Source organism: Anolis carolinensis, chromosome 1 (assembly GCF_035594765.1).
Source record: "Anolis carolinensis isolate JA03-04 chromosome 1, rAnoCar3.1.pri, whole genome shotgun sequence".
Taxonomy (NCBI): domain Eukaryota; kingdom Metazoa; phylum Chordata; class Lepidosauria; order Squamata; family Dactyloidae; genus Anolis; species Anolis carolinensis.
In genome coordinates this window covers 187228351-187240426 of record NC_085841.1, presented here as the reverse complement: position 1 = coordinate 187240426, position 12076 = coordinate 187228351, and the positions used below count along the sequence as shown (strand labels likewise).

The 12076-nt window shown below is 36.0% G+C and overlaps 1 protein-coding gene across 4 annotated transcripts in view; it reads right to left on the bottom strand.

The window, feature by feature from the left end:
- pard3b (par-3 family cell polarity regulator beta) overlaps positions 1-12076 on the bottom strand; it is a 691700-nt gene that overhangs the window by 421750 nt on the left and 257874 nt on the right. For 3 of the 4 annotated variants that reach the window (XR_010002345.1, XM_062969128.1, XM_008114949.3), the window contains exons 6-7: positions 1430-1516; positions 967-1092 (exon numbers count right to left, since the gene is read on the bottom strand). Coding sequence is in view for 2 of the 4 variants with exons in the window: in XM_062969128.1 (XP_062825198.1) it covers positions 967-1092; positions 1430-1516 (213 nt within the window). In the remaining 2 variants the exon portion in view is untranslated. Of the gene's footprint in view, positions 1-966; positions 1093-1429; positions 1517-9406; positions 9429-12076 lie in introns of those variants that run through there. The other variant, XM_062969129.1, reaches the window with a different exon arrangement.

The following is a 12076-nucleotide window of genomic DNA, read 5'->3' as shown; positions in this document are numbered from 1 at the left end:
TTTATTTTTCTGATTGCATTGAATTTTATTTTGAGATAAAATTAGAAGTACATACCACTATTCATAGAGAAAAAACTTACTGATTGCATTTCTTAGATGAAAATGTCTTTTATCACATAGCACAAACAATTCACATTTTAAAATAGTTACTTGTTTTTTTCAAAAAAGTGCTGCTCAAATAGTTGAAAAAACATTTCTAACCGAAGATTTTAAAAATCCATTAAAGTAAATGCAACATCCTGAATCATGGCACCAACATATTACAGAGAAGGAAAATCATTTCTGAAAAGTATCAAAAACAAGAAAACCTATGCTCTAAAATGAAATGTAAGCAATGGATCTATGAACTGAGACATGCAAAACACATTCCTAATTTTGAGGGTTACATATAATAAGCTGTTTGCTCTTGTAGTTTAAAAAGAGCAGGATTGAATAAGTCATTTATGGTTTCTCAAGTCATAATTTGTTGGCTTGTTAGCAGCCCTTTTCCAACAGCTAATAAAATGTTTATATAAAGATGACTAGAATATTTAACCAGAGATGAAATATTTTATTCTCAGGGCAGGCCCATAGCCAGGATTTTGATTCGGGGGGGGGGGGGGGGGCTGAGCCTGAGTGGGAGATGATCTACCCTAGCAAACCTTTTGTATCGTTATCCCTATACATGGTGATCAGATCATGATATGAATAAACATAACAGTTTAAATAATACCAGTAAGGCCTTCTCGCGGGCCACCCTGAGTATTTAGAGGGGGGGGATGAAGCCCCTCAAGCCCCCCTCCCCCGGCTACATACCTGTCTCAGAGTGATCATATGGAGGGGAGATCCCACTTATTTCATAAGTGACAGAGGAAATACTGTGATATATAATTTGTATGCAATACAGTCAAATGTTTCACTTGTACAAATGTGGTTTTATCCAAACTGCATATATTCCTAAAACATAAGAAAATAAAGCAAACTCACTGTGCAAAGGTTTTATCTGCAAGCTCAATGCTGTTAATTTTCACTATGCACTCATTTTCATGGAAAAGTGCTTCCCGTTTAGATCGGCTGTTCTCCTCAATGCCACGGATAAAAAGCCCTAGAATCCTGCGGGAGAAATACAAAGTAAGTTAATTGGAATTACCTTTTCAAAATATATAAACTGGATCTAGATTAGCTGGCAAGTTTTATCAATTTCTCCCTCCCCGCAGAGCTTATTGTGCCCACAAATCCCTCTTCTTCATTCAAGTAGTGGGATTCTCTATAATATCTAAATACCATTACAGACATGGGCTCCATTCAAATGTTATTTACAGCACTATCCTAGGTATGTTTAGCTTGGAGAAAGGAAAGTTATTTGGAGTTATTTCTTAGGGAAAAAAATGAAAGGAAGCAAGTCCAAAGTCTTTTCCCAATGGTCTGCATTTCCATAAGAAAAACTTACCTTCCACTTAAGGATGAAAAGTATGGTACCACATGGATTCCTAGAGGGCCATCTTCACCAGATATCTCCACTTTTCTTGTCAAATCACTAAGGAATAAAAGAGGGAAACATATATGGTTATTTTCCAAAGAGACCAAGTAGAAATATGTCTGATGGAAGCATTTACCTCCATGTCCCCCATGGGTTTCTTCCAATCCTAACAATATCTATTAATATTTCCACAAAACATCTCACCTACAATCTTCTATGAGGTTAAGAACCTATATGGCATGAAATACATGGTATCTTGGTGGACACCAAAGATGCTGCAAATAGGGAAAATCTATGGACAGCAGAGTGGGATCATATCTTTCAATTCCAGTTTCAATTGCCAAATACTCACAACATATTTAAATGTAAGTGAATGGAAGTATACCAACTTGAATGTGTTCAAGTCTGGTAAGCTTTATTACTGCATTATTCCTACTATGTCATGGATGAGTAACTCTAACCTTACAGATTTTTTGAACTACAAATACCACAATCTCTCACCTTGAGCTATTCTATGACTGAAAAGAGTTTTAAGAGGAAAAAAACCAGAGGGCCAAATTTGCCCAACTCTAATATATAAGGATATTTGGTAGTACTAAAGGTAGTACTAAAGGCATAACCAACTTGCACAGTGTGTTCTGGCTCAGATGCAGCTACATCTTAGAATCTCTCTACCCTTGAAAGATGACACAGTGGATGTTAGAAACATTCACTTCATGTTGGACAGAATAAAGGATAAAATGTATCTAATATAAACCATGGTTTACTCAAAAGCCAGGATCGTAAACCAAAGTTGTATCTATGCAAATTCAATAACATGCCAGAGTATCGGATAGGGATAGCTTTGGAACCTGAATTTCCAGCAGTCAGAGTTGTATAATGTGGTTGAGAGTTAAATCTGAACCTGGCCTGTGTGTGGGTTACATATTAGATATACTTTCTAAAAAGAAGGCAGAGGGAAACCATGCACTACAATTTGTGCTATGGAATCAGAACCAAAAAATACACTGGAACATGTCACAACCATTGTTGCTTAGACAACCTATCAGCCAAAACAAAGAATCTTTAATAGCTCTTTCATCCTGAGGCCCAATGATTAGTCTGCGTGACAAGATCAGGGCAGAACCAAAGAACACTGGCCATTAAGATGATTCGGTGAGTAACTTTGGTAGCTCACCAGTCACCCAACAAAGCAGTAGAGTACTGGCAGTTTTGATAATTCATTAGAATTATTTTCTTATCTGAATTAGTTGGAGTTCAATACAGCCTTTCTCTCTGTGACTGCAGCATTTTATTTATTATACAGCTGAATTCTTCGACACAACTCACTGATGATATATCTGAATGGAGTATAAGTGTAGAATTGAAAACAGGCCCTGAGCGGAGCACTCACAAATCATTTTAACACATCCAAATTCAATCTGCACCAAAAAAAATGACACTGAGAAAGAAGTGGGAATCCTGAATGAACCTGTGAGTCAACTCTCCCCTGTGTGCAAATCAAAAACCAAGATCATGGAACTAGAAAGAGTAATAATGAAAGAAGATGATTCAGAAAGCAATGGCTAAAAAGAATCTAAAGAAGAAAATGGAGGCATGGTTAATATGTTGAAAGATGTCTTATCAGTTTTTAAAAGCCTAATACATTTTGTCTTGTATGTACTGTATTATCAGTGGATTTATATAGCCTGGGGCTATGAATAATTCTAAAAATAGACAACACATAAATATAAATAATTAAATAGTACATACAATTGCATTAAATTAAATCATTATAGGATTTGTGCATTGCCTACAGTATTGAAAATAAGGCCTCAGAGTTTTTTGCACTTCAAACTCACACACCATTTGCTGGGGGTTAGGGGGGTGGGGAGGAGAGAAATATGTAAACTAAGGCTAAAAAATTCTTACCTCAGCAGATGGCCAGAAAAAAGGGGTTGTTAAATAACTTTCAAAGACACTTGTAACTGGTCTAAAGGAAATAAAATAAAATAACCTTTGGCCTTTGTTCATATGTTCTTCTTGTCTAGTATATAGTGTAGGAATTTGAGCTGCAGTATTTTCTGTGGTTAAAATGCAAATAAAATTTCCCCAGGTTAAATTTTACCATATATAGTCCCTGAAGAAGTCCATTCAGAGTATATACATGTCAAAACGGGTTTGTCTTTTCTACAATAAAGTATCCATCCATTGAGCACTTTGAGATGTGCCTCCAGTTTCTTTTGATTTTGTTATGTGCTCCCCATTTTTTAAATTTCTCTTCAAAAAATAAAAATGTCTGCTCCCATCATTTGCTGGTTTTGAAATGCCTTCACATGAAGTTAAAACTTCAGCCCACAGAGGTCTGTGCCAGAATGGACAATAGTCCTCAATTTGGGGCCTGGTAGTCAACTGGGAAAACCAGGAATACTGATTCTGTGAGGCAGAAAAAATCTGTAACAGCATGCAATAAAAGTTAACTGCTGTATATTGTAAATTATTCAGTATCAGGCATTTTTGGGGGGAGGATATAAAAGGGAATGGAAAGAAAAACATGGGACATGTGTGTGAGTGAAAAATAGTTGGCTACTTCTTCCAATCATGGGCAGGACAAGACTTGGCCTGATTCTATATTAACAGTATAAATGATAAAAAGAAGTCTAATACAAAAAAGAAACTAAATCCAGATGGGTTTCTATGCAGTTTGGGTAATGCCACAAGTTTCCCAAATGAATCCAAGCTGGACTTGTTTTGAGGCAGACTTCATGGCAATCTCTTCACTAAACAAACTACAGACATGTGGACTAGAGGCTGGGCTGGAGCCGAGTTTGGCCACATAAAATTACACACAGTTTCATCCAACTTTTTTTTTAAAAAAAATCCCATAATAAATTTTAGGAGGTTCACATTTAAGGCATTCTATTTCCAGAAGAAGGAAGAGGAGGAGGTGGTGGTGGCAGCAGGTTCCCTTCTGACACTCATGCTTGTTTTACATGTTAATGTAAACTTCTATTATCTCTGTGGTTTAGGACAGTATCACACTAAATTAAATGATTGTTCAAGGCCCACTATTCACAAAATTGTATAGAGGGGTGGAGTTAGTCACAAAATGGCATCAGAATTTGGCATGATTAAATGACATTGACATATAGCTATATTGATTAGCTAAGTGCTGTCTGAAAATTCCTGGAACATAAATGTACACAGGGTCTCCAGTTCCCAACATTTCTGTCCAGTTGCCACCAGATTGCTATTCTAAGGAGAAGGAAGTATCCAACACAGCAAACAGAGGACTTGGTGGTGGTTTAGGGTCTTCCTTTTTTTTCTTTTCCTCTCCCTCAGACTTTCTGCCCTTTAACTTTATCTTATCATCTTTAGGAGCAAGGCCTCTTCAAAATAAACTTTGAAACAGTAAAATGTGATTAACAATAAACCTTCTACAATCCATTACTTCATATTCACCTGACATTCTATTATTGATTTCCTCTTTTTCCCTTTTTTCTTTTCTCCATCATTCAGTCTTTAACCATCTTCCACACACTCTCTCCCACATACACAACATGTTGGCAAAATTAAAACACAAAAGGAGTATGACACCTTTATTGATATACCAAAATGCACAAAATACATTGTACAAGCTTTTCAAGTTCCACTGGCTTCTTCATAAAGCAAACAATGTTTTAGAAGACATACAGCAATTACAGGGCTATATTTTGTACCAGATGTCTCTATTGTAATTCAGTTGGTATGGAGGGATCGCAATGCAATCAGATACATTTCACTTTAAGCGCTACACAGGTACTCAGACAATTCATTACCATAGGCTATCAATCGTGACCACGTATGATTGTCTTCCAAGGCAGAGTCTTGGAGGTGTGTCCATAAGTTACTGTACAGACCTATTCTGGATCCAAATCATTGTGAAAAATTGGGACACAGATTTCTAGTCATGACAAGGGTTAGCTTGACTTTCCTTTTTCTTGGCACGTTTCTCCCTTTTGTACTTTATTCTTGTCTCTTCAAAATTCATAGCAGTGTTGGTAACAACTGACCGCCAGTTAGAACGCTAGAGGCCCAGGACTTCCCAGTTCTTGGTCTTTATCCCACTTTTTTTAGGTTAGCTTGGAGCCCATCTTTGAATATCTTTTGCTGACCACTGACAATCCTTTTTCTATTCTTTTTTTAAAATAATTTTATTGCAAGAACAAAATAGTAATTTTTTACTGTATGTTAAAATTGGGGAAAAGGGAAAGAAAAGAAGAAGAAAATAGAAAAAAATGAATTTAATATAGTCCAAAAGTAAAAAAAAAAAAAAGAAAGAAAGAAAGAAAGAAAGAACAAGGAAAAGAAAAAAAGAAAAAACTGTTTAACTTCCAATCTTCTCTGTAAGTTTTCTCTCGCTATCATGTTTCTAATTTTGCTTTGGTGTTATGCCCTCTTCATGTCTTGGTCTAAGGAACTGGTTTTACTTCAATATGTGGATTCTTCCAACTAATTCATTTTTTCCTGTTTCATAAACTGCATCATTGCTGACCAATCTGTTGTTGTTCTTTTCTGTGAATCTTGGGTAATAGCCTGTGTTAATAAATTGCAATTTTCCATTCTTGAGCTGAGAGTAAAGCAACTGCTTTGGGAGATGGTGATCGGGCATCTATTGTCTAAAAGAAAGTTACCCTTTTTGGAGGTAGAAATCGCAAAGTGTTAAGTCCACATCCTTCATTCCCTCTTGTTTGGGGTCCTCCTGATGCAACAAAATCTGGTATTTTCTTAAGTCCACAGAGCTTCAAAAGCTTGCATGATGTGTTTTGTTCAATGCGGTTGGCCAATACAGTATTTCTTCTTACAGATTTTTAAAATTGTATTTTATTTTTTCCATCATGGCCAGCTCTGAATATATTTCCACCATGCTGGCAGTGGGACATATTGTTGGACCTGGTCCATCAGGTCCATTCAGAACAAGTCACTCATCCAATTTCCAAACCTGGAAGGTATCAATCTGCAGAGCCTCACTCCTGCCATTTTTATCTTGTTTATTTGTCTTCATTCAGCACATTATAGCTGGCACTGGTCAAGTACAGCTTCATCTGGCCCTGACTTCTCAAATCCCTGATGGCTTTATCCAATAGCTTTATACAAATATTAACAAAAATCCTGGCTGATCAAATGGAATGTGGCAAACACCACATACTCAAGCATTGTTCCTCATAGAGATATAGTTATAACAATTTTTATCTATGTCCAGATCCATGGAATTCCCAACATGAAAGAAGGCAGTGCATCAATATTCACTTCAAAATTGCAATCACTTATCCCTGATATAGTGAGCAATTTACCACTACATCTGCGTTGTTGTTGTTGTTGTTGTTGCCTACCATCAAGTAGACTTCAAGTGATGAATGAAAGACCACCAAGATTCCTTGATTCTTTCAATTCAGCTGTAATACTATCTTCTTCTTTTCCTATTGCCTTCCCCTTTACCTACCACTAAGTGAGTCATGTCATCTCATGAGATGTCCAAAATACAATAGTCTCATCTTAGCCATCACTGTTTCTGGTGAGAGGTCAGATTTGATTTATTCTAAATTTAAACACACATGTAAATGTAAGATATCATGTGATAAACAGGTTGCAGTTGGTGAGATCCATCCTGCTTTATTGATAACACACTGATGTACTTTGAATTACTGATTTTGCACAGTAAAAAACTTCAGCATATATTTCATAAGGTAAGGTGTCAATACAAGAAAAAATATTAACATTGCTACATTTTTTAAAAAATCTGAATTAAAAGAGTCTGTTTTTATAGTGGTGAAGGAGATGTTAGTGATTTAATTAGGAAAGAATTTTCAGAGATATTTAATAATATCCCTTCCTTAAGCAGTCACACTGGAGATGGCATCAAGGATGTTAAAGGCCATCCTATTTTCATCTGTGAAATTTCAGCAGAACACAATTATGATACATAAGCAAGTCTAAGCCTGCCTGGCCATTGCATTCCAGAATCCTTATTGCTTACTCAAAATAGGAACACAAAATGATGTCATGGCATTGGCAAATTCATACTAAAATAAATTATTTCTTCAAAAGCACTCTAAGTTTTCCATTATTTCTTTAATGAAAAAGATGTCATTCCCTGCAAGGAAAAATAAATCTCTTTGGGTGGGGATGAGGATGAGAGAAGAAATAAATACCCAGATAGTTTTCCATTCTTATGTCTAACTTTTGTTTTGTGTACTTTAATATGTATTTTATGGGAATATGTTTTAATATGTGTGTTCTACAGAGTGTTTTTAAATGATTATGTGTTTTGATTATGTGTTTTAGCAATATTGTAACCCACCTTGAGCTGTGAGGAGAGGTAGACAAGAAATAAAATTATTATTATTATTATTATTATATTATTATTATTATTATTATTAAAGAAACATGAGTGATGGAGAATTTAAATCAGGAATAGGCAGAATTCAAAAATGTATCTACAATAAAGCCCATAGTTAGTTTATATATATATTAATGTAACGTGTATATTTGAATTCACTGAGTAGACTGTAGGACTTTTTGTGCACAGATTAAATAGCAGTGTACAAAATGTACCATTCTAATCCTTTTTCTCCAAGTTATATATATAATTCACCCAAATCATATCTAAAACAATGAGCCCTGCTGACCTTGCATCTTCAAATTTATATTCTTTCTAAGTAGTGAAAAACACTTAGATGTCATGTAAACATATTCTGAGAATGTGCCAGTACCAGTCTGCTCTGGCTATTTTCAGCGGACATAACAATGAGAATCCAGAGCATATAGAGATGTGTACATCTAATAGAAAGAAAAATAATCCCTTGTGCAAGCCCAGCCTTTGATCAACAGGGATTTCTAACCAGAAACCAAGTACAGATAAATCCAGTAATGCTCACAAGATGGCTACCATCTCAATCAACTCAAATAATCCAAAAAAAGCCAGTATATTCATCATTAATATATAATAATACAGTCAGACCACAATGTAATGCGAATAAAGGTTCCCTTCAGGCCTACATAATCCTTCAGGTAGCAGCTGGTGCACTTTCTATTTTATACCTGATGTTGATCAGATACCGCCCAAGGAATTTATTAGCGAAGGCTGATATTTGAGTGTGGTATATGACAGCCTAGGGGAAGTCATACAAGGTAATCAGGAAACAGAGTCAATCAACACAAAGCATTATCTACTGATTAAATCCACAACACTGCAGGAAATTAAACAGGCAACAAAACAGGAAAAACAGCTGTTGTGGTCAAGTGTGCAATAATTGGCAGGCTGCCCAGACAAGTACTGCACCTCATACAAAGGCTGAACTAAACTTTCAGACTTGAAAGAAATCTCAGACTAAGCTGAAAAAGCTGTGCAAGACACGCAAAACCTATGTCTGGATAATGCTGTTCAAGTAGGCTTCTCTTCCAAATTCCTCATCACAGGGCATAATCAGATAACTCACTCTGCAACACATCACTGCACAACTTTGCCAAAACATACAGTGAAAGCAGAAATGCATGTTGATTTCATCTTTAGGTTCTAAACAAACTAACACTGAAGCAGCAGGGACATGACCCTCATTCATAGACTCAAGGTAAGAGACTTAAAGCACACCATCAAAATACCCAAGCAAGGGGATTAAGTTAAACTTGTTTTGCCCAGAACAAGAAAAGATACCCCAAAACAATGCAAATGAAAGTAATTATTCTGTTGTATTTAAATCTATAAGACAAGCAGAAGGCTAGACCTGACAGAAACTGCTATCTTCAGAATGCCTTTTCAGGCAACATGTTTTTCAAAAAAACAAGGTAAGTGTGAGCGACAGGAAAGGTCAGGGGTGGTCCATAACATTCTTCTCATTGCATAGAAAGTATGATACTGTGATCTGAAGGGGGTTTTGCAAACATAATTACATCACCATTTAAGATGTTGCATATACTGTGAAACACTACCTGAGTGACTGAGAAAAGCAGTGAAAATGAACTCTTTTGATGGTTATACAATCTGTGTGCTCCTCAGAGTTGTTTGAAGGTAGAGCAGTGGTTCCCAACCTTTGGTCCTCCAGGTGTTTTGGACTTCAGTTCCAACAATTCCTAACAGCTGGTAAACTGGCTGGGATTTCTGGAAGTTAAAGTCAAAAACACCTGGAGGATCAATTATTGAGAACCAGTTAACTAGACCAATGAATAGAATATAATGCCCTTTGAGGCTGGATCTACACTGCCCTATACCCCAGAATCTGATCCCAGATTATATGACAGTGGAGACTCAGGCTCCTTCCACACAGTTGTATAAAATCCACATTGAACTGGGTTATATGGCAGCGTGAACTCAAAATAATCCACTTCAAAGTAGATATTGTGGATTATCTGTCTTGATAGTCTGGGTTATATGGCAGTGTGGAAGGGCTCTCATTTAATTCAGTTCAAAACAGATAATCTCAGATCAGATCTTGGGATATAGTGGAGTCTAAATCTATCCTGGGTGTCTGATGGGGTTTGGTTGCAGACTTTTGTGGATATAAAAATCCATGGATGCTCAAAGTCCCATTATAGAGTAAAATGGTGTATTTTATATAAAACAGCAAAATCAAGATTTGCTTTTTGGAAATATTTTTTTAAAATATTTCCAAGTTGTGGATAGTTAAATCTGTGGATATAGAGGAACAAATGAAGTCAAATATGAAGTCAGAAAATTAAATATTTGTCAGCCATTAAAACCTCGTGCTTCTAAGTTCTACTCCATTCAGAATATATGCACATTGCCTTCAACTAGGGTGGTAATGTTGTTTTATCTCTGCTTTCCATGTTGCCATCAATAAGATAGATGGGAACGAAATAGGAATTAAATGAACTGACATAATAAGCCTTGCATTCTTAAGTTCCGTTTATTAATGTAATCAGTGAACTTTGAAAAAAGTGGATTCAGAATTGGCCTCACATCCTGTTTGAAACAATATTAAAGGCAAGCACAGTAATGGCCATGATAGAACACATGGTGAAGGAACACATTCCAATGAATAAAGTGTTAATAAACCAAGTATCTGCTTTCTAATGGTCAAGGTTTAATTTTTCATTAGCAGGACTATTTTTACTATGGAAAAACATGTTTAAAAATTAGGCTTGCAAAAAATTACATTTCTTTTTCCACATGTAATGCTGTGGGGTGGAATTTCATGGCTGGTGACACATTCCTAAACCACAGCATAATACTGTTTTATTTTTAACATCTTTCAATTAAGAAGTCCTGGGAAGGAATGGGAATTTGAGAAATGGAAATGTAAGAGTGCCTGGAGTCATTAGTTATTATAGAGCACATTAAATATTCTAGTATTTGGTTTTATTAGGCTTACTTTTATAGCAAACCTCTTATTCTTAGATCTGTTGTTAAGTCCTTCCTTCCCAATTTCTTACAATGCTAATAAACAAAACAATCTTGTCTTCCTCTATGTCTATTCCACCATTCTATAAATGTGTAAGAAATTATTTTCATATTTTGGGGGAAAATTGATGATTCCTTAGCACTGTCTTCTTGACAAATCCAGTACATTTAGCAAGACAATCAGATGAAAATAAGAGAGATAAGGAGGTAGGCATATACTGAAAGGATTAATTGAAAATTGACTGAAATCTTGACAGGAAATCAAACAAAAAATGAACAGAAGCTTGGGTTAAGACATCGGTGTGTTAAATGTAAATCGAAGCAACTGAAGCTTTTAATACTGCCACGGAGATTTTCTTTAAAACTTCCTAAAATGACAAAACACAAAGAGTTGGGAACCTGAAAGAGGGTGCAGGGTTTTCACTTCCTGCACAATTGTCCTCACTGTTGAAACTCAAAGCTTAGATATATGTATTTTCCATCAGAATATTGTAGGTGGCAAGTTTTATCTGATTAGGAAGCTCACTTACTTCTGTCAGTTAGGGATATGGCCACAGAGATCTTTGCATTCAAGAATGACAAAACGAATAATACTAATATACCATAATTGAAGATGGCAGCTATACAGAAAGGTTACCACAAACATCACCCCATTTTCCTTAATATCGCTTCCTCTACAGTTCAAAGCCATCAGTGGGTCAGAGATCAGCCATGCCATCTACTACATCTTTTACCCACTACCTCCTCAAATTAATGCTCTTATTTAGACCTTGTTCTTCTTAATTTGGCTTAGCCAAAGAAATACGATGTATGATGTGATACTTAAGGAAAGCATGGTAAAGATGAGAGCTTTCCATGAGTAAGGATTGTTGAGGCAATTATGATTATATACTGGTGTTATTTAACACATTACGATTGGGGCAGTGGAGAAGGTCAAAGTGATATATCCCACTTCAATGCAAAGGGAAAATGCCAGTGTTGTGAACCAAATAAAGTCTTGTGTTCCAGAAAGACCAGGTTTCAAATGCCCACCTATTACAAAATCAGCTAGATTTTCCCTCTTGTATGAGGAGGTTGTTTTATAGCCAACGTCAGATGCTAAGCAACTCTTTCTCAAGAAGGGGATGAGTTTAGCCCTTATCAAACTGTAGCCCTTTTTTTACAGAGGTCAATGACCTTTCTCGGTGATATTGTCCAAATAGGTACAAAACTGTTCCTCTCATATGATACTGGGATCAGCT